The 25,157-nt window shown below is 47.2% G+C and overlaps 3 protein-coding genes and 1 non-coding gene across 5 annotated transcripts; all 4 read left to right on the plus strand.

Moving 5' to 3' along the window:
- Positions 1–936: 936 nt before the first annotated feature.
- On the plus strand, positions 937–6,953 carry LOC123132354 (protein PECTIC ARABINOGALACTAN SYNTHESIS-RELATED). 2 transcript variants are annotated; one of them, XM_044552128.1, is made up of 11 exons: positions 937–1,336; positions 1,417–1,467; positions 1,559–1,649; positions 2,582–2,658; positions 3,081–3,169; positions 3,849–3,968; positions 4,960–5,091; positions 5,312–5,455; positions 5,552–5,675; positions 5,792–5,983; positions 6,272–6,953. In XM_044552128.1, exons 1-11 carry the CDS (start codon positions 998–1,000, stop codon positions 6,632–6,634), a joined length of 1,722 nt encoding a protein of 573 aa, XP_044408063.1. In that variant the 5' UTR covers positions 937–997; the 3' UTR covers positions 6,635–6,953. The 2 variants fall into 2 exon arrangements, with proteins under 2 accessions (XP_044408063.1, XP_044408064.1); XM_044552129.1 differs by having other exon boundaries at positions 4,975–5,091.
- A 375-nt stretch (positions 6,954–7,328) lies between these two features.
- On the plus strand, positions 7,329–7,457 carry LOC123132849 (U6atac minor spliceosomal RNA). The gene has a single exon (XR_006465077.1). It is a non-coding gene; the product is annotated as a U6atac minor spliceosomal RNA (small nuclear RNA).
- A 2,341-nt stretch (positions 7,458–9,798) lies between these two features.
- On the plus strand, positions 9,799–15,126 carry LOC123129518 (5'-nucleotidase SurE-like). The gene is made up of 5 exons (XM_044549654.1): positions 9,799–9,953; positions 10,846–10,940; positions 14,523–14,590; positions 14,744–14,787; positions 15,024–15,126. The coding sequence occupies exons 1-5, from the start codon at positions 9,799–9,801 to the stop codon at positions 15,124–15,126; spliced, it is 465 nt and encodes a 154-aa protein (XP_044405589.1).
- A 7,764-nt stretch (positions 15,127–22,890) lies between these two features.
- LOC123130406 (SNF1-related protein kinase regulatory subunit gamma-like PV42a) lies at positions 22,891–24,717 on the plus strand. The gene is made up of 3 exons (XM_044550310.1): positions 22,891–23,490; positions 23,588–23,927; positions 24,020–24,717. The coding sequence occupies exons 1-3, from the start codon at positions 22,970–22,972 to the stop codon at positions 24,473–24,475; spliced, it is 1,317 nt and encodes a 438-aa protein (XP_044406245.1). The 5' UTR covers positions 22,891–22,969; the 3' UTR covers positions 24,476–24,717.
- The last annotated feature ends 440 nt before the right edge of the window (positions 24,718–25,157 follow it).

Here is a 25,157-nt window from a genome sequence, read left to right on the forward strand (position 1 = left end):
TAGATGTGCGATCACTAAATTTTGTCTAGATGTATTTTAGCAATCCCGCTCAAAAAACTAAGAAAAAAGAAACACAAATACGGAAATGACCGAAAAACAAATGGACAAGGATGCGTAGATCGCTCGTGCTGGGACAACAAACTACACGTGAGCCGTGCTAAAAATATGAATATTGAAAATTGCATATATATAGAGACAGAAAAAAAGCAAAAACTTGAGCATCACAGCCTAAAAAAACAAAAAGGAAAAAAACCAAGCCTAAAACACACAAGAGAGGGCAAAAAAAAAACACGCCAGCAGCCCACATAGAGATGCCAAAGAGCAGCAGCATACAGCAGGTCAACAGGGGCAACAACGGAGAAAAATGAAGAAGAAGAAAAATATAAAAAGAACTTACAAATGAAATTTCTGCAGTGAGTGGACACACCACAAAAAATAGACAAGAAAATGAAGCTCGAAAAAAAATGGTCCAGCTATATGACGCGAACATGCACACCATGCAGTTTTTTTTCAACGAAACAAAAAGAGTGGCCCGCCCCTCCCTGGCGTAACGACCATAACGGGCCAACAAACAAGAATGGGCTGGAAAAAAAAACGGGGTGCAACGAGCGACAACAACGAGGCAAACAAAAGATCAAGATTTTTGCATGAGATTACAACAAACAGATCCAATGGCTAGAGACTTAGATGTGACATCCTTAAATTTCATCTAGATGTGAGTTAGCAATTCCGTTAATAAAATGCCATGAAGGATTTTCCATAAAAAAAGACATTGGCTATGAAACTTCCATAGCCAAATGGAAGGGACGGTTTCTTTGCACGACTTGCTGTGCCCAAATCAGGGATGACTGGCCACTCACAACCGTCGGATCGAGAATCGAAGCACGAGATCGACCCAGGTGCGCTCCCACGCACCGAAAGCGAAGTCCTGAGACTGCACGCTGAAACAGGCACTACACTCCCACTCTCGTCTCGCACCGCGCCGCCGGCGGAAGAGATGGCGGAGCTTCGGCACTCGACGGCGGCGGCGGCCGCCCGCGCATCCAACTCTCCGGCAAAGCGCGACTCCGACGCGTCCTCCGCCTCCTCCCCATTCGCTTCCACCTCCGCCGCCCGCGGCCGCGACGACGACGGCAAGGACGCCCACCGCTCCTCACCTCTCCTCCCGCACCACCATCACCACAAGCAGCTCCTTCCGTCCCCCCTCCGCTCCCTCCTCGCCCTCGACGAGCCCAGGCCCCCCACCGCCTCCCTCTCCTACCGGATCTTGCTCGCCGTCCTCGCGCTCCTCCTGCTCGCGGCCCTCTTCTCCGCGCCCTCCCTCTGGTCCCGCTTCGTGAGTTCCCGTTCCTCCCTCTGCGCTCGGTTTCATCAGAATCCTAACCTAGCACTTACATTTTTGTTTGTGTATCGTAGAACGTGCCCTACTTGTGCCAGAAGGAGGGGATCACGCTGCATTGCCCTCAGGTGAAGTGCTCCTGATCTCGGCAGCCGTTCTGGCGATTCGTGTTCACGTGAGAAACTTCTGTTCTGATGAATTCAATTGTATTGGGCGCAGACGAAGGAGCCTCTCTCACTGTGGGAGAACCCGCGTGCTGCCACCGCGTCCTGGAAGCCCTGCGCAGAGCGTCGAAGTGATGAGCCCTCAGGCAAGTCCAGCATTGACATTGCTTGAAAGACAAAAAATGTAGTAGCATATGCTGCACCATGTACTTTTAGCCTTGCTGTACCAGTCACTGTGAGGTCACTTGTTGCTTATCACACAACCTAGATTTATGGCAATTCTTTTAACTATTGGCATGTTTAGTGATGACTTTGATGTATGGAATTTGTAAGGGTGGCTAAACCTGAACTACAGTGTTCTTTGAGAGTTGAATTGTGAACCACAGTTCCATACTTTCATTTCCATGTAAGGTTGCAGATTTATGACGCAGCATATGGGAACTGAATTTGTTTTATTGCTATGAAATGATAAAATATTGCCAACATTAATGTGGAGTTAAAATTGTAATGCACTTCTCATTCATATACTTCTGTCAGCAATGTGAGTCAGAGCACAGAATACTTTCTATGTAAACCGCACAATGAAAATAAGATATTGTTCCTTCGGAAGTGCTCTATGGATTTAATGTATTTTCTTTTACATGATAAGGAATAAATTTTGGTTTAAGTCTGCATAGTAAGTGGGTGATTTTTTCAGAGATCATATTTTGATTTTGTAATGGAACATAAATTTGAGTTCCCGAGGAATCCCATTTAAATCGTGTAATAGTTAGATACATCTTTTTTTGGACTAGAAAAATGTTTTTTCTTAATTGACTTAGTAGCAAATGAATGCAATGCCAGTTCTTATGAAAACATCTTCTAGCCATGAGTTTGTGATATTTCCCCGTAGAACCATAGTGCTTCCCTGCAAGAAAGGATACCTCAGTCAGTGGAGAGACATGCACCCTCTGTCATTTACATAAACTTCTCGGTCAAAACGAAAACATCAACTTCTGCCTTTTACATGAAACATTTGTGTCCTTTCATGATTGGGCCCTGATAAGTGATAATAATTATATCATTGTATATAATGCAGATGTTCCACCTGAGAAGGAAACCTCTGGGTATATTTTTATTCATGCCGAGGGTGGACTGAACCAGCAACGAATAGCTGTATGTATGCACTTCTGTGGTTCTCAGCCTTCCTCACCTTATTTTGTGTGATTGTTAAATACTTGTTTGAGTGGTGCAATGTTTTTTCTGCTTAAGCATAGTTCTGAGTCTCTGAATCTCGCTGTTACATGGAAATTGTTTTTCCTATGCTGGTGGTTGCTGCTTAAGCATAATCAGCCAATATCTTCAACATATTCATGATAATTCCTTTTTATAGCATGTTTTTGCATGATCTTCTGTTGCTTATTTAAGAAATAAAATAAAATTCTCCTGTCGTTTAATACTTATTTGTGTACCTGCCTAAGAAGATCATGCCAATTTCTTAAGCAGTGGACAGTGGTAACGAGTTTCCTAAGCTGACATTGAGTTTCAGTTACAACATAGGCCCATCTGTTACTTTCTAATCTTTAGTGTTTCTGCAGATATGTAATGCTGTTGCAATTGCTAAGATAATGGAAGCAACACTTATTTTGCCAGTTCTGAAGCAGGACCAAATATGGAAAGACCAGACGTAAGTGCTACTTTCTCTTGTTACTTCTACTTGTTGTTACTTCTTCTACTTGTATATTGTTCTTTAATTGATGGTCCTATTATACAAGATTCGCTTCACAGATATGCTAATGAAATTTTCAATTAACCGAGGATAGTTTCCTACTAGAATGTTTCAAAAATGAACTATAGTTATTCTAGCAGAATCAGTCAGTTTTTCTGCAGGCATGTGGCGCCAATATGCTTCTGGTCTGAGTATCGGGTTCATCTTAAGGATAATTTTCTTCTTGTACTACTCCTGGAATGATCAAAATACCTGCTCGCGAAAGTCACTCTTCTTCTTCATGCTTAACTATTATCGTATTGTTGTTATAGGATATCCTAATCAGAGGCAAATCCTCCTTGATGCTGCACTGGTGAATTAGTGACTACTGAAAACAACTACGTAGTATATAGAATATAACACTTGGAGCTTCAATATGAATTTTATAAAGTGGAAAATTTACAAAATCATGTTTTGTAGGTCTAAAGTTTTCTTACTCCAATGCAGGGTTTTGAATAAAGAACTAGGAGTAATTGATATTGAATATAATGCAGAGTTATAATTCTCTTAGTTGCAGCATCACATAATTCGACTATGCTAAATACATGGTGTTTGCCATTGGTATTTAAATTGTTAACAACATTTATTTTCTCTGCAGTAAATTTGAAGATATCTTCGATGTGGATCATTTTATAAACTATCTGAAGGACGACGTACGCATTGTCCGAGACATCCCTGACTGGTTCACAGAAAAAGATGAACTCTTCACCAGTATAAAGTAGGTTATGTCTTATGTACTATTTTTTTCCCCTGCCTTAAGTCTTGGGGCATATTTGATTCGAGGGATTTTTGTATGAATTTTGGAGATTGCAATCTTTTAGATTTTTCTATGTGGTTTGTTTGATTTTAGGATTGTAATCCATATGAATTTTAGGACTCTATTTCGTGGGAATATTTCCTTGATTAGTACTTCTTAAAAAAAACATACGGTTTCCTTTGGTGCAATCAATCCTAGATGATTCAAGGTGTGACATTGCAATCCTACAATATTCCTATCCGTGTGTGTTCTGGAACCTTGTGAGTCAAAGTGGACACTACCACTACCTTTCTGAAATTGGCGTCAGAGCAACCCGCAAACACAAGTGGCATTGAACTTTTTGGTATTTTCTGTCAGCAGTGGCATTTTTTCAATAATTCTGTTGAATTTATCTCAATGGGTATGGGGAAGTCCAAAATTACATCCATCTTGATGTACTGTAAATCTTGTGTGTTGTCTATCATATGCTCATAGCTATACTTTTTTGTTGGAAAGTAGGTTGACGCCCGGCCTTAGAGTGAGGTCCATCATCATAGGTGTAGACTGCTGATCTGAAGCAGTTTATCCTGAAGGCCATCCTCGTTTCTGTCTCAAAATACAACTGGACTGAAAGATAAAATGCTCAAATTAACCAGTATCCACATAGAATGGGAGTTTTAAAGCATAGTAAATCGAACCAGGTGTACTCTTATTTTTGCTTTTCGCGGAGAGATATTTGAAATACACTGTTTTCTGAGTTTCCTTCTTATGAAGTTAAATGTAGTTCAGGAATTGCTGGAACTGTTACTTCTTTTCACTACGTGCAGTTTCACCTTGTCTTATGTTCACCATGGTAAACCTGTCTTTTTGTTTTCTTACTTGTCTCAATGTAATATCTGTTCTGCTTATAGCGGGTTTTAGGGATCAAATGACTATGTTGTGTTGATATGTTCTTCATATAACAGTATTGCAGTGTGGTCTATGACAGGCGTACCGTGAAGAACATCCCAAAGTATGCATCTGCACAGTTTTACATTGATAATGTACTTCCAAGGATCAAAGAGAAAACAATAATGTCTATTAAGCCATTTGTCGACAGGTTGGGGTAAGTCAACAGTTGAATGCAACTATATTGTGGCAATTATTCATACATTTGTTGTCTTAACCCAAAATGCCCAATCTGCTTCCATGCTACAGTAATGAGAACATTGTTGTTTCTTTCTTTATTTTTTTTGTCTAGTTTGTGCTGTAAAAGTTGCATTGTACGAAATCTCTAATGTGCATGTAGCAGTAGAAATAAATATAATGCAAATCTTCAATTTCAGGTATGACAATGTTCCGATGGAGATTAACCGACTAAGATGCAGAGTTAATTATCACGCCTTAAAGTTCTTACCCCATATTGAAGAAATGGCCGATAAGCTGGCAACACAGATGAGGAACCGAACTAGCAGCGGGAATCCATACATGTAAGCTACAGTGAATATCTTCTGTTCAATCTCTTTGGAGTTCATTGTTTAGGGAATGCTTATTTGATGATCAAGTAATTGCCACTTCTTCTAAAGGGCCCTTCATCTGAGATATGAGAAAGGAATGGTGGGCCTGTCCTTTTGTGATTTTGCTGGAACACGTGAGGAGAAAGTGATGATGGCAGCTTATAGACAGAAAGAATGGCCACGGCGCTTTAAGGTCATCTCAAATTTCGTTTTTTAACAGTTCTGGAATAGCAGTTATCTCATCGAACTTCAAAGTGATGCCCACAACATAGCTTTCTAATGGTTTTTTATGTTGTTATTCACATGCAGAATGGATCTCACCTGTGGCCATTAGCATTACAAAAGAGAAAAGAAGGGCGTTGCCCCCTTGAGCCTGGTGAGATAGCTGTGATCCTGCGAGCACTGGGATACACAAGGGAAACACAGATATATGTTGCATCAGGGCAAGTGTACGGTGGCAAAAACAGGATGGCTCCCCTCAGAAACATGTTCCCCAACTTGGTGAGTATTTCCACAGCTCAGCTGAAGTGCTTCTTCACTGTCCTTGCAGACACATTACCACATTCCATCAAGTTTTTTTTCTGGAATAAGTCCATTAAACCCCACAACTGTTGCCCAAGTCTAAAATCACGAGCCGAGGAGCGTTAAATGCCCGGTTTCGAAGCAGGGATCGACTTGCGGACTTGGAAAATAGTCGAGGAGGGACGAAACAGTATATTCATTTCCTGTTCTTCTCCCTGAATGCATTCACTACGACAGACATAAACTTTGCATATACACGGTATGCAGGTGACCAAGGAGGAGTTGGCGAGCACGGCGGAGATGGAGCACTTCCGGAAGCACGTGACGAGCCTGGCGGCGCTGGACTTCCTGGTGTGCCTCAAGTCGGACGTGTTCGTGATGACGCACGGCGGCAACTTCGCCAAGCTCATCATGGGGGCGCGGCGCTACAGCGGGCGCCACCGGCTCAAGTCCATCAAGCCCGACAAGGGGCTCATGTCCAAGTCCCTCGGCGACCCGTACCTGGCCTGGGCCTCCTTCACCGAGGACGTCGTCATCTCGCACCAGGCCCGCGGCGGCCTCCCCGAGCCCACCTTCCCCGGCTACGACCTCTGGGAGAACCCCCTCACCCCCTGCATGTGCAGAGCATGAGACAGACCAGAGTAGCGGCAGACGAATGACAAGCCACTGCTAAGCTAGCTATAGCGCTTTCGTTGATGTCCTCCTGATTTTGTTCATACGACACTACTACTAGCAATAGGTGCTCCTGCGGCCTTGGCTATCTAAGTTTTTGTGTTGTGTAGATTATCAGAATTCAGTAGTGGTTCACCGGATAGATTGGTGCTTTCACGCACGGCGCAGAGGCGCGGTTTATCGAAACAGATATTGCGTTCTTGGCTGATTAATCGTGCGATAAAACCCCACGAGAAACAAAAGGGAAATGCTGATTATTCAGATATCGTATTCTTGAGCTAGCCAGTTCTCAGTTTCTTTTAATCCTTTCTGATTCTGATCAGATATTGTACTCTTGTGCTCCTGGCTATCTTAGGCTACTGCCTCGCCAAGATCGGTATGCTTCTGTGTACACTTTGCAAAGCACGGTCTCTTGATCCAGATATTGTATTATTCTTGGCACGGGCTAGTCACGAAGAAAGCTATTGTATTTTGATCGACGAGTGTGAGCCAGCGGTATTTTAAAATTCAGGTTCGGTCGTCCGCTTCAGTCTCGAGGGGAGGGAACCGCAGCGCAGGGGAAGACGCGCAGCCTGGGCTGCCGTTTAGTCCCACCTCGCTACCCGAGCGGTGTGCTGCGTGGTTTATAAGGGGAAGCGCTGCCTCACGTATCGTGTTCGTAAAAAGGAGAGACGGTTGGCATCTCCCCTGACAGGGACGGGAACGGTCTTCGGACATTTCCTGCGTATCGTGTACTGCGGTTAAGGCTACCCGCTTCGGCGGATCTTACCCAAATTTTTTTACCATTTCCTGCGCTTTTGCACTCATACTTGTCACGCATTAAAAAAAAATCACATGTGCTGCCTTTTTCACTGTACTCGTCAAATGTTAAGCTGTTTGATTGTTTTGTATCTGCAGCGCCTTATACTAAATCACGTTTTAAATTACTTTTCATATTTGCTGCGTTTTGCAAACAAATTCAGTCTATTGCACCTATACTTGCCATGCTTTTTTTAAAAAAATCCATGCTTTTGTTACACTGTTTTTTTGGAAGTTCGATGACATGTGCTTATATTACAAATCTAGGACGCATTGGAAGTTTGATAACATGTTTTTTTTGTTACAAACCTTGGACGCATGGTCTCATTGCTCTGGCACACGGTCATTTGCAAATCGTGATTGGGTGGTGGTGGCAAGGGGGTCACTTGCAAATCGTGATTGCGTGGTGGTGGAGATCCGGGAGACCGGGACGGAATTGGACAACAAGGTGATTTTCCTCTAGCACACTGCGGTTAAGGCTACCCGCTTCGGCGGATCTTACCCAAATTTTTTTACCATTTCCTGCGCTTTTGCACTCATACTTGTCACGCATTAAAAAAAAAATCACATGTGCTGCCTTTTTCACTGTACTCGTCAAAATGTTAAGCTGTTTGATTGTTTTGTATCTGCAGCGCCTTATACTAAATCACGTTTTAAATTACTTTTCATATTTGCTGCGTTTTGCAAACAAATTCAGTCTATTGCACCTATACTTGCCATGCTTTTTTTAAAAAAAATCCATGCTTTTGTTACACTGTTTTTTTGGAAGTTCGATGACATGTGCTTATATTACAAATCTAGGACGCATTGGAAGTTTGATAACATGTTTTTTTTGTTACAAACCTTGGACGCATGGTCTCATTGCTCTGGCACACGGTCATTTGCAAATCGTGATTGGGTGGTGGTGGCAAGGGGGTCACTTGCAAATCGTGATTGGGTGGTGGTGGAGATCCGGGAGACCGGGACGGAATTGGACAACAAGGTGATTTTCCTACGTTCGGGCCCCTCACGTGGAGGCAAGATCCATACTCTTGCATGTCTGATGTATATGAAGTGTATATGGTTGTTCCTTGAGCTGTTTGGGTGGAGGAAGAAGAAGGAGCTCTAGCCCTCTTCTCTACCTCGCGCGCGCATGTGTGTGAGCATGAGGGAGAGAGTGGATCCATGCCCTGGGAGGGCTCCTTAGGTCACCTTATAAACTGGTGCCCAAGGGACAAGGGATGGCCCACACCGCCTAACAATCACTCTAAGAAATCACTATTTGAAATGACACATGACGCGTGTACAGTGTCTGCCATTCATCATTAGTGCTTTACTGTAGAGCATGGCCGTCGTGTCCGCGCAGGTCCGATGAGACGTTGTAATTGACTTTGCCGGGATCCAGCCAGCCAGGCCACAGTCGGATGGGCTCCAGTCGGACGGGTTCCAACCGGACGGCTCCAGCCAGCCGGATGGGCTTGAAAGAGCGTCTCCAGCCGGATGGACTTGAGCCAGCCGGACTGTTCTAGTCGAACGAGTTCCAGCCAGGCGCCAGCCACCCAGACGGGCTTGAGCTAGCCGGACGACTCCAGGCAGCCGGACGACTCTAGGCAGCCAGATGGGCTTGAACCAATCGAACATCTCGAGCGGGTGGACTTGAGCCAACCGGACTGTTCCAGTCGGACGGGTTCCAGCCAGGCGCCAGCCACCCAGACGGGCTTGAGCTAGCCGGACGGCTCCAGCCGAACAGACTTGAGCCGGCCGAACGAGCTTGGCACACCGGGGCTTGCCCCCGACATTGTTTTGAAAATGTTGTCTTGTCTCTTTGAGCCTACCCGGGGGTCATCGACCCGTCACTTTCCTCTCCCTGCAAATGGTGTAGACGACCACTCAGCCAGGTGCCCATGGCATCTAGAAGTGTGCCAATTAATGGCAGTCACCGTGTGCCAACTCCCAGGATTATTCCCGCCAAGTTTCTCATCGCTCGTCACGTTTCCCCTGCTGCCCACGGGGCACGGCTATGAAATAACCGTCGTCGTGTCCGAATAGCTCAGACCACAGTTGCCCACAACCTCCACTTTCCTCATCGCCGTCCACATCCTTCATTTCCCTCCCGTTGCCATGTCGCTTCCCCTGCGCCCAAACTGGGTGCCGCTCTCGGGGAGGAGGAGGAGAGGACCATGGATGAGGAGAAGGCCGCCCTCATTCGCAATGAGGAAATGATATCACCGTGATGCACTGGACACTGTGTAGGAGGATCCAGCCCCATGATGAGTGGCCGGATTGGGATCTCAAAACACACTTCATTGAGTGGGATATCCAGTATGGCTACGTGCAAATCCCGTATGGACAGGAAAGAGCTCCCCATACACATCTCATATAGGCCATCACATGCTTCTCGTTGCCTCACTGTTAAGAAGGTATGGAATGAGAGCTATGTTGCTTACACCTCGCTCGTCCGCCCCGGCAAAATTTTCAAGGAGATTGTCGCTGCGCATGCGTTGGGGTGGAGAGGGACCGCGTCGTGGGGCTCCATTTCAAAGAGTAAAGAAGCGGATTTAAAGGCGGGGAGGGAGCACATCGGATAATACAAAGAGGCTTTGGTACGGTCCTTCGAGATAGCTTGGGAGGCATCATCTTCACGTCTTGTTGACATTCATTCACATGCGATAATGCTCTTGCAGCGGAACTTGACGCTTGTAGAAAGGGAATCACATTAGCCTTGGATTGAAGCTCGATTCTGTTTATTCTTGAGACGGATAGTATCAAAGAGGTTGCAATTATTTCCAACTCATTGAGGAACAGATCACAACATGCCGCTATCATCCAGGAGATCGCCGCCATGATGAGAAGAGGTACAAATATAGTGGTAAAAGCTACTCCCTCCGTTCCAAAATAGATGACTCAATTTTGTACTAACTTTAGTATAAAATTGGGTCATCTATTTTGGAACGGAGGGAGTACTAAGGAAGAGTGTAATCAAGTGACCCACCTCGACCTCGACAACACGGGTGGGAATGGGATGAAGACGAGATCACCAGACCGTCACACCGCCATTCCTAGACAAAAAGTTGACTCGTCACATATACATGTGCCCCATCCATATCATTCATTATTGATGTGGCGGGGCTCAAAAACATGCTATAGTAGCTAAAAAGCGACAAATTTTGTCCCTATGGTATGAAAATGTCGTCCTCATATGTAAGAACTTTGTAATGCAATGTTTAGCTTAAATTAGTGTTTTCAACCCACCTTTAATTGAGTGGGTAACTATTGAATTGATAAAGAAAGAAATAAAGACAATCAATATAACAACTGATTGCAATCGATCACGCCCACCTTATGGCACCAATTTTGTAATGCTGTTTATTTATTTTTCTCGTAAAATGCAGAGACAGGTCGGGCGTTAGCCACTGCATTACATGGCGTTCTGCACTTCGCTGTAAACGTGTCAATATCAATGGTGCTACAGCATTTGGAGTTTCAGGTTTGTCTGGTTTAGTTTTATGAGTTTCATCTTTTTATATTACATACATGCCAGGTTTTTTGCCACCCGTGGGCTATACCATTGCATGGGTTGCCGTCCCGTCGCTGCCTCGAGATTTGCTCCGCAGTTGTAGAGCCAACTCACACAGCCATTTAATAAGAAGTTACCATTAATTAATTAAGACGATTGCACCGACAACTATAGTGCAGCATGTCAGCTAGTGGCAGAAGGATATTTGGTTACTACTGCGTGTAATTTTTGTTTGTTTATTTATTTTATTTTATTCTGGCATGGTTAAATGAGGCTAGCTAACACCCTCTTTAGAAAGAGAGAATCACATCTGGTGACTTTTAGTAGTGGCCAACACTCTAGCCAGATTGATTTCATCCTCTCGAGAAGAGAAGATAGGCGTGCGTGCCTAGACTGTAAGGTGATACCTGGGGAGAGTGTTGTACCCCAGCATAAGCTGGTGGTTGCTGACTTCCGCTTTCGGATTCGTGTCCAGCGGAATAAGCGTGCCAAGGTCGCTAGAACGAAGTGGTGGAAGCTCAAGGGGGAGGTAGCTCAGGTGTTCAAGGAGAGGGTATTTAAGGAGGGCCCTTGGGAGGAAGGAGGGGATGCGGACAATGTGTGGATGAAGATGGCGACTTGCATTCGTAAGGTGGCCTCGGAGGAGTTTGGAGTGTCCAGGGGAAGGAGAAGCGAAGATAAGGATACCTGGTGGTGGAATGATGATGTCCAGAAGGCGCTTAAAGAGAAGAAAGATTGCTTCAGACGCCTATACCTGGATAGGAGTGCAGACAACATAGAGAAGTACAAGATGGCGAAGAAGGCCGCAAAGCGAGCTGTTGGTGAAGCAAGGGGTCGGGCATATGAGGACCTCTACCAACGGTTAGGCACGAAGGAAGGTGAAAGGGACATCTATAAGATGGCTAAGATCCGGGAGAGGAAGACGAGGGATATTGGCCAAGTCAAATGCATCAAGGACGGAGCAGGCCAACTCTTGGTGAAGGACGAAGAGATTAAGCATAGATGGCGGGAGTACTTCGACAAGCTGTTCAATGGGGAGAATGAGAGTTCTACCATTGAACCGAATGACTCCTTTGATGAGACCAGCATGCGTTTTGTGCGGCGCATCCAAGAGTCTGAGGTGAAGGAGGCTTTAAAAAGGATGAAAGGAGGCAAGGCGATGGGCCCTGATTGTATCCCCATTGAGGTGTGGAAAGGTCTCGGGGACATAGCGATAGTATGGCTAACCAAGCTTTTCAACCTCATTTTTCGGGCAAACAAGATGCCAGAAGAATGGAGACGGAGTATATTAGTACCAATCTTCAAGAACAAGGGGGATGTTCAGAGTTGTACTAATTACCGTGGAATTAAGCTGATGAACCATACAATGAAGCTATGGGAGAGAGTCATTGAGCACCGCTTAAGAAGAATGACAAGCGTGACCAAAAATCAGTTTGGTTTCATGCCTGGGAGGTCGACCATGGAAGCCATTTTCTTGGTACGACAACTTATGGAGAGATATAGGGAGCATAAGAAGGACTTGCATATGGTGTTCATTGACTTGGAGAAGGCCTATGATAAGATACCGCGGAATGTCATGTGGTGGGCCTTGGAGAAACACAAAGTCCCAGCAAAGTACATTACCCTCATCAAGGACATGTACAATAATGTTGTGACAAGTGTTCGAACAAGTGATGTCGACACCGATGACTTCCCGATTAAGATAGGACTGCATCAGGGGTCAGCTTTGAGCCCTTATCTTTTTGCATTGGTGATGGATGAGGTCACAACGGGTATACAAGGAGATATCCCATGGTGTATGCTCTTTGCGGATGATGTGGTGCTAGTTGACGATAGTCGGACGGGGGTAAATAGGAAGTTAGAGTTATGGAGACAAACCTTGGAATCGAAAGGGTTTAGGCTTAGTAGAACTAAAACCGAGTACATGATGTGCGGTTTCAGTACTACTAGCTGTGAGGAGGAGGAGGTTAGCCTTGATGGCCAGGTGGTACCTCGGAAGGACACCTTTCGGTATTTGGGGTCAATGTTGCAGGAGGATGGGGGTATTGATGAAGATGTGAACCATCGAATCAAAGCCGGATGGATGAAGTGGCGCCAAGCTTCTGGCATTCTCTGTGACAAGAGAGTGCCACAAAAGCTAAAAGGCAAGTTCTACAGGACGGTGGTTCGACCCGCAATGTTGTATGGCGCGGAGTGTTGGCCGACTAAAAGGCGACATGTTCAACAGTTAGGTGTGGCGGAGATGCGTATGTTGAGATGGATGTGTGGCCACACGAGGAAGGATCGAGTCCGGAATGATGATATACGAGATAGAGTTGGGGTAGCGCCAATTGAGGAGAAGCTTGTCCAACATCGTTTGAGATGGTTTGGGCATATTCAGCGCAGGCCTCCAGAAGCTCCAGTGCATAGCGGACGGCTAAAGCGTGCGGAGAATGTCAAGAGAGGGCGGGGTCGACCGATTTTGACATGGGAGGAGTCCGTTAAGAGAGACCTGAAGGATTGGAGTATCGACAAAGAGCTAGCTATGGACAGGGGTGCGTGGAAGCTTGCTATCCATGTGCCAGAGCCATGAGTTGGTTGCGAGATCTTATGGGTTTCACCTCTAGCCTACCCCAACTTGTTTGGGACTAAAGGCTTTGTTGTTGTTGTTGTTGTTGATGGTTAAATGAGGACACATGCCAGTGCTAGGTCCAGCTTATTCGCACAGACCATTTGTTTTTATCATTACCTGCAACCGATTCCAGACTAGGAGAAGACTAGAATTATATACGGTGCCATGATTTCCTAAGAAGCTTTGTCGATACTATTTTTGCCAAATTTGATAGTGTCAATGTGGGGCTGTGGTCTTTATAGACATAAAACAGAACTGTTTATACTTTATTTTACATGAGAAACTTGGAGTCAATGTGATATTAAGATTTATTCAATACTGTCAGCTATCTTCTTCATTGCTCCTCTGCTACTGCTAGTTTTCCTTTTAATATTTCCAGTTAAGTTATGCAGTAGTAACAGCGGAAGCACTAGACAATCGCATCCGTCCGTAGTAACAGGGGTTTATCCAAACTCAAGATAAGGTGGTTTTGATAGGTTAGTTGAAACAAGGAGGAGATAAAGAGGGTGATTTGATTCATCCAATGTAGCCAAGACATGTGGCGTCTTCGATTCATACGTGAAAAGATCGTCCCATTGAATGATAGATGTTATATGCTCGTCTGACGTGTAACTGCTATGTTTCACTGTACATGTCAGACCTAATTGCTATAGTTAATTTTTTTAGGGGATAATTGCTATAGTTAATGACCATATGGCTATCACAATACTCTAAACATATAGCTACATTCAACAACCGAATATTGCCCGTGCATCAAGTGAATCAAACGGTGGATGGATGCGGGGGTATAGCCTGGGGGGGTGGGGGTGGATAGAGGCTATTTTCCTTATTACATGATGAATGAAGAATTTCTCTTCATAAATATAACAGTAATTCTTAATTGTATTTGGATTTCAATGAGATTATATGTTAGATGCTCATTTGTTCTTATTGATTTTAAGGAACTCCCGCTGACTGTGCCTCTTTAGGCATCTCTGGGAAGCTCTTTGATGGTTTGGTTCCTGATTTGGTAAGTTTTGGAGTTTCTTCATGGATTATTATGCTCTTTTATGGTTTTACGCAAGTGTGTAAGAAGTGGCTCTCTGTGTACATAACTACCTACCGATAATCTTGTCTGAAATAATTTCGGATTCCATGTTTCTTCATTTTATTTTTAATGCAGGTGCTTAGCGGAATCAACATTGGCAATAATTGTGGATTACATGTGTAAGTATCTTTGCATGTGCATGCCAAAATGACATGTTTGTATTTTTCATCAAAATTACTTGATGTTAACCGATGCCAGAGTATCAATAGAAACCATTAAAGGTCAAAAGCAACAAGTAGAACCACATGCGGTGTTTTGGGCAGTCTAACTGTTTATTGGAATTATTACCATCAACTTAATTGTATTGCTTTGATCTTATCAATGAATTGTGAGCACTTGTGTTTTTCGTGTGTAGTGTATATTCTGGAACAGTTGCTGGTGCTAGGGAGGCATTTATATATGGGATTCCTGCATTAGCTATGTCATACAATTGGTATGCGATGTTTCTTCTAATATAATTCTCTGTATTTACTATCATTTTAATGTGCAAATAGTACATTCATATTTTAACCAAACGTTTCAGGCATCTGTACATTCTGGAACGTGATAACAAATTTGTTATATGTTCATATTATGTTATTTATTCAATGTCTTTTTTCTTCATATTTGTGATATTGTCATCATGTATCATTTGAAATACTGTTATCTGCAAAGTAACAACGAACTGGCAGCTTGCTGTACTTCTGATGTGTTCAAAACCTTCAAAAAGCGCAACAAATAAATGATTTTGTCCAACATGTGAAACAAAGAAGCAGCAGAGTTTGCTCACCTGAAGCTCTGAAACCTCATAATTATCTTTCAGCATCTGAAATGGCTGTGGCTGATATAAGAAAGCAGGAGTCACCAGTGATTTGCGTAAGCAATAGTTTTTTTTTGAAATATTCCTCATTTCCTCTTTGGGAAATTTAGGTAATTCCAGAGCTGCGGGTGCGCGCGCTGACAGGCGTGCCCTGGGGCTCCGGCTTGACGGGGCGGATGTGGAGGCAGGGGGAGCCGCCGGACGAGGAGGAGGACCCCCCGGTCTCCATGCACCTCGGGGTCCAGGAGCTTCCCCGGCGGCGTGGGAAGGACGGGGGAGCGGGGTACTCGAGGCGCGGTGTGTTGCCGCCCTCGATGTACTTGAGGACGGCCTCCAACATGCGCCCGGGCACGCCCCACCACCGACGCCGGCCGACGGCGTTGAGCCTGCCGGAGGGCTCGACGCCGTTGGTGGCCTCGAGCTGCTCGGCGTGACGGCGGCGGAAATAAGGCTCCCAGAGCGGGCTGTCGGGGACGTACCGTGGCCCCTCCCTCGCCGCACGCGGCAGGGACGAGTGGATGCGTGCGATCTCCGCACGCCGCGCCGCGTCGGTGGGTATCGGGGGCACCGGCACGCCGCCGGCGCTAATCCTCCACGCCCCGGGCACCCGCATGTCCGGCGGGACCGGTACTCGGCCTCGAAAAGGAGGCGAGCCTCGTTCTCATGAAGATGGCGGCGGCCAAAGCCGTTCGCCGCCGCGCCGTCGCCTGGGAAGCGCTCGGCCATGGGTGTGATGAACTAGAGACGGCGAGAGAGAGGAGAGGGAGGAACGACGACAGCGAGAGAGTGCGAGCCGCCGAGTGCGCTGGGGCGCGTATTATATAGGCCGAGGTGCCGCCCGTGCGCGAGCCGCCGTGAGTACGCGTGGCGGACGAGGGAGGGCGAGGGACGCGCGTCATCCGGTCTTCACTGCGCCGCCCGTGAGGCATCAATGGCGCAGGCTGACCGGCGCGGCAGCGCGGCAGCTTTGGCATTGATTCGCCGCGGGAAACGAGGCGATGAGGACGACGAAGGGGCGAGAAGAGGGTAGAGTCGCTGACGCGGCGGGCCCGCCGCTGTTTCGCGCCAAAACAGTTCGCCCGGGCGCCCACGTGCGCCCCCCCAGCGCGCCGGGTTCGGCCTGGGTCCGCCGGCGCTGTTTTCGGCCCAAGCCGGCGAAAATCGGGCTCCTGAGGGCGCGACTGGGCCGATTTTTCGGCGCCGGTGCAAAAAAACGCCTGGGGAGGCCTTCCTGGGGGCGCGGCTGGAGATGCCCTTAATGAAGGAAATATGCCCTAGAGGCAATAATAAAGTTATTATTTATTTCCTTATATCATGATAAATGTTTATTATTAATGCTAAAATTGTATTAACCGGAAACATAATACATGTGTGAATACATAGACAAACAGAGTGTCACTAGTATGCCTCTACTTGACTAGCTCGTTAATCAAAGATGGTTATGTTTCCTAACCATGAACAAACGAGTTGTTATTTGATTAACGGGATCACATCATTAGAAGAATGATGTGATTGACATGACCCATTCCATTAGCTTAGCACCCGATCATTTAGTATGTTGCTATTGCTTTCTTCATGACTTATACATGTTCCTATGACTATGAGATTATGCAACTCCCGTTTGCCGGAGGAACACTTTGTGTGCTACCAAACGTCACAACGTAACTGGGTGATTATAAAGGAGCTCTACAGGTGTCTCCAAAGGTAAATGTTGGGTTGGCATATTTCGAGATTAGGATTTGTCACTCCGATTGTCGGAGAGGTATCTCTGGGCCCTCTTGGTAATGCACATCACATAATCCTTGCAAGCATTGCAACTAATGAGTTAGTTGCGAGATGATGTATTACGGAACGAGTAAAAAGACTTGCCGGTAACGAGAGTGAACTAGGTATTGAGATACCGACGATCGAATCTCGGGCAAATAACATACTGATGACAAAGGGAACAAAGTATGTTGTTATGCGGTCTGATCGATAAAGATCTTCGTAGAATATGTGGGAGCCAATATGAGCATCCAGGTTCCGCTATTGGTTATTGACCGGAGACGTGTCTCGGTCATGTCTACATTGTTCTCGAACCCGTAGGGTCCGCACGCTTAAGGTTTCGATGACAGTTATATTATGAGTTTATGAGTTTTGATGTACCGAAGGAGTTCGGAGTCCCGGATGAGATCGGGGACATGACGAGGAGTCTCGAAATGGTCGAGACGTAAAGATCGATATATTGGACGACTATATTCGGACATCGGAAAGGTTCCGAGTGATTTGGGTATTTTCGAAGGTACCGGGGAGTTACGGGAATACGATGAAGAAGCAATGGGCCTTAATGGGCCTTAGTGGAAAGGACCAGGAGGTGGCGCGCGCCCCTCCCAAGCCCAGTCCGAATTGGACAAGGGGTTTGGGGCGCGGCCCCTCTCTCCCTTCCTTCCCCTCTTCCCCCCTTTCCCCCCCTTCTCCTAGTTGGACTAGGAAAGGTGGAAACCTACTCCAACTAGGAGTAGGAATCCTACTCCTCCTTGGCGCGCCCACAAGGGCCGACCGGCCTCCCCCTTGCTCCTTTATATACGGGGGCAGGGGGCACCCCATAGACACACAAGTTGATCCACGTGATCATATTCTTAGCCGTGTGCGGTGCCCCCTTCCACCATAATCCTCGATAATATTGTAGCGGTGTTTAGGCGAAGCCCTGCGACGGTAGTACATCAAGATCATCACCACGCCGTCGTGCTGACGGAACTCTTTCCCGACACTTTGCTGGATCAGAGTCCGGGGATCGTCATCGAGCTGAACGTGTGCTAGAACTCGGAGGTGCCATAGTTTCGGTGCTTGATCGGTCGGGCCATGAAGATGTACGACTACATCAACCGCGTTGTGCTAATGCTTCCGCTGTTGGTCTACAAGGGTACGTAGATCACACTCTTCCCTCATTGCTATGCATCACCATGATCTTGCGTGTGCGTAGGATTTTTTTTTAAATTACTACGTCCCCCAACACTTAACCGCCCAAACACCATTGCTCTTGCCACCCTTTTGTTTTACTCGATAGCCGTTGGCGCTCCCAACAGTGCACCGCTCGACTCCTCCCCCCACCCCACCCCCACCCCCGGCAGGCTGGTAGGGTTTCTTACCTGTTGGAGAGGATGCTGAAGTCCCTTTCCCCCATTTGCATGAGGCAACTCAAAGCTTGTATTGAACACTCGTCGGCGGTGGGTACCTCGACGGTTGTGGCGGTCAGAACTTCCTCTGCGGTGATGTGGACTTCCCTAGCTTTGAGGTTGGGGTTTGTGATGGACATTGCGGCCTCCTCACCGTGAGCGTCTTCTTCGGCTCTGGCGGCACTTGCTCTACCCGAGGAGGCAAACAATGCAAGTTTTTTTATCCGTACATGCTTCTTAGGTGTAGATTGCGCGACGAAAGTGAAGATTGCATAGGAGGTTAGGTTTTTTAGGATGGTTCGCGGCGATTTCTTCTCCACCTCCAACAACACTGGTAAGATCCCATGGGATTGGATAAGCGGGTACAATATTTCAATTTTGTAGATTACATTGATTCACATATTAGATTAGATTAAACATGCCACATTTCTAGGCTCTTCACTTCCATGGATTAGATCATGCCAAGGTTGTTCACTGTCATGAATTAAATCGTGCCAATGTGCACTATGCATGTCTTTGTAGGTCCATGGTTGTGCACTGCTTTGTTCATGTGCTTGTGGACTACTTTTGTTTATGTTCTTCAGTGTGCTCCAATGTAGGATCATAGCAGTGGAGGAACATAGCAATTTAGGATCATAGTTATGCTTCATTGTATTGGTACACTGCTTTGTGTATGTACTTCAATGTAGGGTCATAGATATATTGGATCATAGCAATGTAGCATCATAAATACGCTTTATTGTGCTTGTGCATTGCTTTGTTCATGTGCTTCATTGTAGGATCATATATATGCTCAATTGTGCTTGTGCACTTCCTTTGGTTGATTCTACTATGATACTCATCTATGTCTACTTAAGTGATAAGGCGATAAAGATCAAATGGAACGTCGTGGGGGTGGCTACCATCCACTGGGCGACTTCAAGGATGTGCTCCCTTGCAACCAGTGGGGACTGGGTGACAGGAGGCGGTGACGTTGCCTCTACAAAGCATGACCACAAACCCAAGCTTGGGCACAAGGTGGAGGCGACAAGGGTGGCATGCCATTTCTATGTCTAGATGGACGAGAACGATGTTGACATGCTTCTCGCCCCGAAAATATTCCAGAAGACACTCAGGGATTAGATCCACACCCCTCCTTCCTTGTTCCATGCCGGTGACTGCCTATCGATATTGTGAGCAATGGATGCTGGTCACCGAGTTCGGCAACCATGTGGCATGGGGGCAAAACTGGAGTGAGTTCAGCCGCAAGCACCAAAGGATACCCAGTGACATCATCATGTTGAAGCTGACGGGTTGGGCTTAGAGGTCAAAGTCTTCGACCGCATAAACTTGACTAGCAAGCGGCACAACGGCATTAAGCATGCCTAGGTGGTGGAACATTGTCAAGGTCCGAAGTAAGTAGTAGTAGTAGTAGTAGTAGTAGTAGTAGTAGTAGTAGTAGTAGTGTCGTGGTGAACTGTACATTTTGGTGTTGGTTAGGGGCATGGGATACCCAAAACTTATTGTTTTGATAAGGTGTTTCAACCCCTGATGTTAATAAGTGTGCAGTGGCATGAGATGCCCAACACAAATACCCCTAATCATTATGATGTTATGTGCTTATGTTGTTAGATGCTAATATTGTCATGTGCTCGTTAGTGTGCTACATATGGGTGGAAAGGTCATCATGTTTGAAAGGGGTGATTAGAACACCCCATTGCACACAATTAAACATTTTAGCTTTGCATCTGCTCATCTAGAAACCACAGATGCAGGTGACCAAACACCATGCGGAAATATGACCAGTTATTCGGTACAGGCTACTGAACGCAGTAGAACATGGCCCAAGCTGTGTTTCAACTCATGCAGGCTCAAGCGACCCATAGATGCAGGAGGCATAAGATCGATACAATCTATCAATCACGCCCCAAGTGGATCAATAGCAGGATCCATGCCCGTCTTTGGTGAGGTGAGGATTCTTGTAGGATGATGAAAGGTTTGTCAACCTCTTAAGACTTGGAGAAATTTGGCCACGCACTCAGGCTTACGTGGCTATGGATGCGTTGTGTTAGTCATTAGGCAAGCCCTAGCGTGGCTCTGCTTTCCTATTCTATGGACCTCGCAATATTTGCATCAGCCACTATGGTGGCAATTGGGGATCGATGCACCGCGCGCTTCTGAAGGGATGCATGGCTATGTTTGACATGGTACCTACTAGAAGTAAGGGGTGCCTTGCCCTGCCCATTTTATCTGTTCTTGTTGTGGAGTTATTTCTTTCTGTTATGCTTGCTATACACATCAAAAAGTATTTCTATCATAAAAATACCAACCACCGCAATACCAACAACTTCATCATCTAGGGAAAAATGGTGTTTTACCGTTTAAACCTAAATTATTCGTCATGAAACAACAGGGATAATGTCATGCATACGACGATCTATGGAACTGGCAAAGGTCCCTTTGCGGTTTGACTGTGGGGATCGACGAGCACAAAGAGCAGAATCAGCAATCCACACAAGCGATTTACTTAGGTTTCGGCCACCGTGAAGTCTAAAACCCTACTACTGCTTTGGTGTATTGGAAGTGTTTGAGATCAATTTACAAAGGAGCGCAACTTGCCGGGAAGGATGCATGGGAAGTGTAGCTATGCGGGTAAATGAGCAAAGTGTCGACCTTTGTAAAGGTAGCCATGAGCCTCCTTTTATAGTTTAAGGGGTCACCACAATGGCAATTTGGTGATTACATGATGTGAATAGTGGCTACAGGGCTATCATACCTAACCCTGCCGGATTAGGACAAAAGCATTAAATGCGCCATGAGGTGCCATGCTGGTGGTGATCTCCGGCAAGAGGGGTCTCTCCTTCTGTGTCGTTTGTTCAGCTACCTCATATTATCATGCCTCTGGGACGGGTGTCATTAAAGTTGATTCTTCGGCGGTGAGCTGACACGTGCCCAGATAGAGCTCACCAAACAGCATGCCCACTCGACGCCTATTTGATAAGTGACGGGCTGGTCGCTGAGGTGGAGTGGTGGACAAGTAGTGGGAGCTTGCACAAGTCAGGGGTACTAAAGCACCCCTACTTTAGTACACCGATAGATAATGAATCAACTTGAACACAAATCCCTCAAAAATGCATATCATGGAGGGGAGATGCCTTGTTCGTTTTAAAGCCATTGTTCTTTCAGAGGCCAAGAGGTATTCCTCTTTCCAAAATAAATACCATCCTTAATCAGCCCCGCGTAAGAACAAACGTTCAAGTGTGGGGACCGTGTCCGTGGGATCCCCTTTGTATGGTAGCTAGTAGTATCATCTATCGTCGTTAATACATGAGGAAAGGACGACAAGGAGGCTGTCCGGAGGCAGAGGTGCCACATCATTATTCTTTGCCTTTTATCGATCAAATACTAGAAATATTATCAAACTAGCGCCTCCAAATAGTCACTTTTGTTGTCTTGATGGTTATTTTGGTTAAAATACATGTGTTTCCCGAGGATCGTTACTTTTACTTGTCCTTTTGGTTGTACACAATCAAATGGACACTATTTTTTCTGCCATGGATGTCTTTTTTCTACTGATTGGGGTGCTCATTTTCACTTTCAGCTCTAAGTGGTTTACCTAGAATGGAAAGTGATCACACCCCTTTTTGTTGGATACTGGTGCTAGGAGGGTTAACTCCTAGAGAATGTTTGAGAAATGGTGGCTTAATCACCCTAATTTTATAACAAGGTCATAATGTTTGGAATGCCCACACATTTGGTACTTCAACCTTAAGATCTAGCAGAATAAAACTATACTTCTTAGGAAGAAAACCAAAGGTTGGAGTATCAATCTTGAGGCTGCCTTGTAGAAGAAGAAAAAGAGATTTAACTATTGAATATGATAACCTTAAAGATTTTTTTTCTCAGAAGAAAAAGTTAGATGACCCTTAGGATGAATAGTATCAAAAGTGAATTGGATAGTATCTGGCATAATGAGGAGGCCGCCTTCATGCTTTGGCCAAACATAGGCACAGAAAAAACCACTTGCTTATGTTGAATGTTGATAATGATATTTTTTATATTCCATTAGAGATATGTTTTCCTATTCTAAAAAAAGGGATACTTCTATGCTTGATGTGGCTACTCCCTTCTACAGCGAAACTTTAGACGTGGTGGTCGGTGGCTCGCTACACCACGTTGCTTTCCACACGGCAGCTAGGCAGGCGATGCAGCCTCGCTGCTCGCCACGTACACCCTCACTCGAAACACCCGATCCGGAGGCATTAAAAACTCGTGTCGGACAGACGCTGATCTCCACATTTCCTCACTCCAGTGCTGGTGCAGTGAACTACTACCACGACCTCCAAAAAATACTTTCAGAATTGGCAAATGGCGCAGCTGAGAGCGTTCGCCGACGAGCAGCAGCAAGAAGCGCTGCACGGCCACGGCGGCGACAGCAACAGCAACAAGAAGGCGCGCGCGGGCCTGTGCGGCGTGCTCCGGGAGCGCAAGGTGGTGGAGCTGGCGCGCGCCAAGCGCCGGCTGGTGGAGGTCCCCTACACGGCGACGCTGGCCAACGCGGCCAACGCGCTCCTCGCCGGCCGCGTCTCCGCCGCCACCGTGGCCGCGCCGCCGGGCCACTGGATCGGGGCCGGCGGCTCCTTGATCGTCGAGTCCGACCCCGCCACCGGCGCCGCCCGCAAGCACTACATCGGCATGGTCAACATGCTCGACATCCTCACCCACATCGCTGAGACCGGCCACGACGACGACGCCGACGCCACCGCCGTCGAGGATGGCGGTGGCTCGCCGCCGGTCGACCTCGACCGCCGCATGTCCGTGCCGGTGTCCTCCGTCATCGGCCACTCCTTGGAGGGCCTCACCCTGTGGACGCTCCACCCAAACACGAGGTACTTACTGAGTACCGCTTTAATTCCTCGCGAAATTCAGATCATACAACTGAACCGGCACACATTGCTGACTTGTTGTGATTAACTGCGATTCAAGCTTGCTGGACTGCATGGAGACGTTCAGCAAGGGCGTGCACCGCGCGCTGGTGCCGCTGGAGAGCTCGGCGGACAACGTGGTGGCGGTGGAGCTGGTGGAGTCGGCGCCGGTGTACAGGATGCTCACCCAGATGGACGTGGTGAGGTTCCTGCGCGCGCACGGCGCGGAGCTCGGCGGCGTCCTGTCGCGCACCGTCCGTGAGCTCGGCGCGGCGAGCGAGGCCGTGCTCGCGGTGGCGAGCCGCACCAAGGTCATCGAGGCCATTAGGACGATGCGGGCGGCGTCGCTCACGGCCGTGCCCGTCGTCGACGCCCCCGTCGACGCCTACATCCTGCAGGACGTAAGACGCCGCCGCTCCTTCCTCCTGCATGTCGCTCCGTTCGTTCTGTTCGTGTTCATCAACCTGACACGGCTTCTCTGTTTGTCTGGCAGGGGAGAGGGAAGAAGGTGGTGGAGACGTTCTCGGCGACGGACCTGCGCGACTGCCCGGTGGCGCAGCTGCGGTCGTGGCTGGGGGCCAGCGTGGCGGAGTTCAAGGACAAGGTGGCCGAGTACCGGCGCGAAGGCAGCAGGCCCCTCGACGCGGCGGCCGGCGTCCAATCCCCAGACGAAGGCGACACCAACACCGCCGTGGACGCCGGCACCGGCAACGAAGAAGAGAAGCCGCCGCGGCCGCGGGAGATGGTGACGTGCTCCTTCGAGAGCACGCTCGGGGAGGTGATCGAGAAGGCGGCGGCGAGCCACGTGCACCGGCTGTGGGTGGTCGACGACGAGGGGGAGGAGGAGGGGATGCTGCGCGGGGTGGTGTCGCTGACCGACGTGCTCCGGGTGGTCAGGGAGGCCGCCATCGGCGAGGACATGGAGCTCCACGGCATCGTGTCGTCCTAGAGGAACATTTAGCGGTGTGCTTCCGACGGTGGGCGGGCGTGTTACGTTTTGTGTCCCACACTGCCCATGCCGCGCGTCTTTTGCTAGAACTGTCGTGTAGTGTAACGTGTCTCGGTTTTAGATTGTTTCAGCCAGACTTTGCCACTAGCATAACTTTTTGGTGCTTTCCTCTTTGTGTTTTTAAAAGCCTTTCAACTGGATGTAACCTTAATTTCTCAATTAACCAATCAAATTTTCGGCAAGAAGGATTCGAATCGTTTATCTGGATACCTCTTCTTTTGGTGGAATGCTAAAAAAAAAATTGCATGGCAATGCGTGTTTCATTTACAAAAACGCCACACCATCTGGATACCGTTCATTTCAAACCCGACGCGACACGTTCCAGCGAGCCGTTTCATTTTTTCTGTCGCTGATGTGTGAGCCATCGCTCCACGTCCGCCTCGCTCGAACCGTCTCCCTCACCAAAAATGCTAGACCTACGTAACTTGATACGTAAAGCTACGTTCCTTCCTTCCTTCTCAACTAAACATCCGCCCCTGAGTTTCATGGGTGGGCCTGGGCCAATTTACCCTTCCAACCAAAACCCCTCCCTCCTCCCCTGGGTGGGCCTGGGCCAATTTACTCTTCCAACCAAAACCCCTCCCTCCTCCCCTGAGCAATGCTACACCTACGTATCGCTCCA

Source organism: Triticum aestivum, chromosome 6A (assembly GCF_018294505.1).
Source record: "Triticum aestivum cultivar Chinese Spring chromosome 6A, IWGSC CS RefSeq v2.1, whole genome shotgun sequence".
Lineage (NCBI taxonomy): Eukaryota > Viridiplantae > Streptophyta > Magnoliopsida > Poales > Poaceae > Triticum > Triticum aestivum.

Coding starts and splice junctions, on each gene's coding strand:
- LOC123129518 (XM_044549654.1), top strand. CDS start 9,799: ATGGACAGGAAAGAGCTCCCCATACACATCTCATATAGGCCATCACAT. Junction 9,954..10,845: donor GAGATTGTCGCTGCGCATGC/GTTGGGGTGGAG, acceptor CGTAAAATGCAG/AGACAGGTCGGGCGTTAGCC. Junction 10,941..14,522: donor TACAGCATTTGGAGTTTCAG/GTTTGTCTGGTT, acceptor ATTGATTTTAAG/GAACTCCCGCTGACTGTGCC.
- LOC123130406 (XM_044550310.1), top strand. CDS start 22,970: ATGGCGCAGCTGAGAGCGTTCGCCGACGAGCAGCAGCAAGAAGCGCTG. Junction 23,491..23,587: donor ACGCTCCACCCAAACACGAG/GTACTTACTGAG, acceptor CTGCGATTCAAG/CTTGCTGGACTGCATGGAGA. Junction 23,928..24,019: donor ACGCCTACATCCTGCAGGAC/GTAAGACGCCGC, acceptor TTTGTCTGGCAG/GGGAGAGGGAAGAAGGTGGT.
- LOC123132354 (XM_044552128.1), top strand. CDS start 998: ATGGCGGAGCTTCGGCACTCGACGGCGGCGGCGGCCGCCCGCGCATCC. Junction 5,456..5,551: donor AGCAGCGGGAATCCATACAT/GTAAGCTACAGT, acceptor CTTCTTCTAAAG/GGCCCTTCATCTGAGATATG. Junction 5,676..5,791: donor AATGGCCACGGCGCTTTAAG/GTCATCTCAAAT, acceptor ATTCACATGCAG/AATGGATCTCACCTGTGGCC.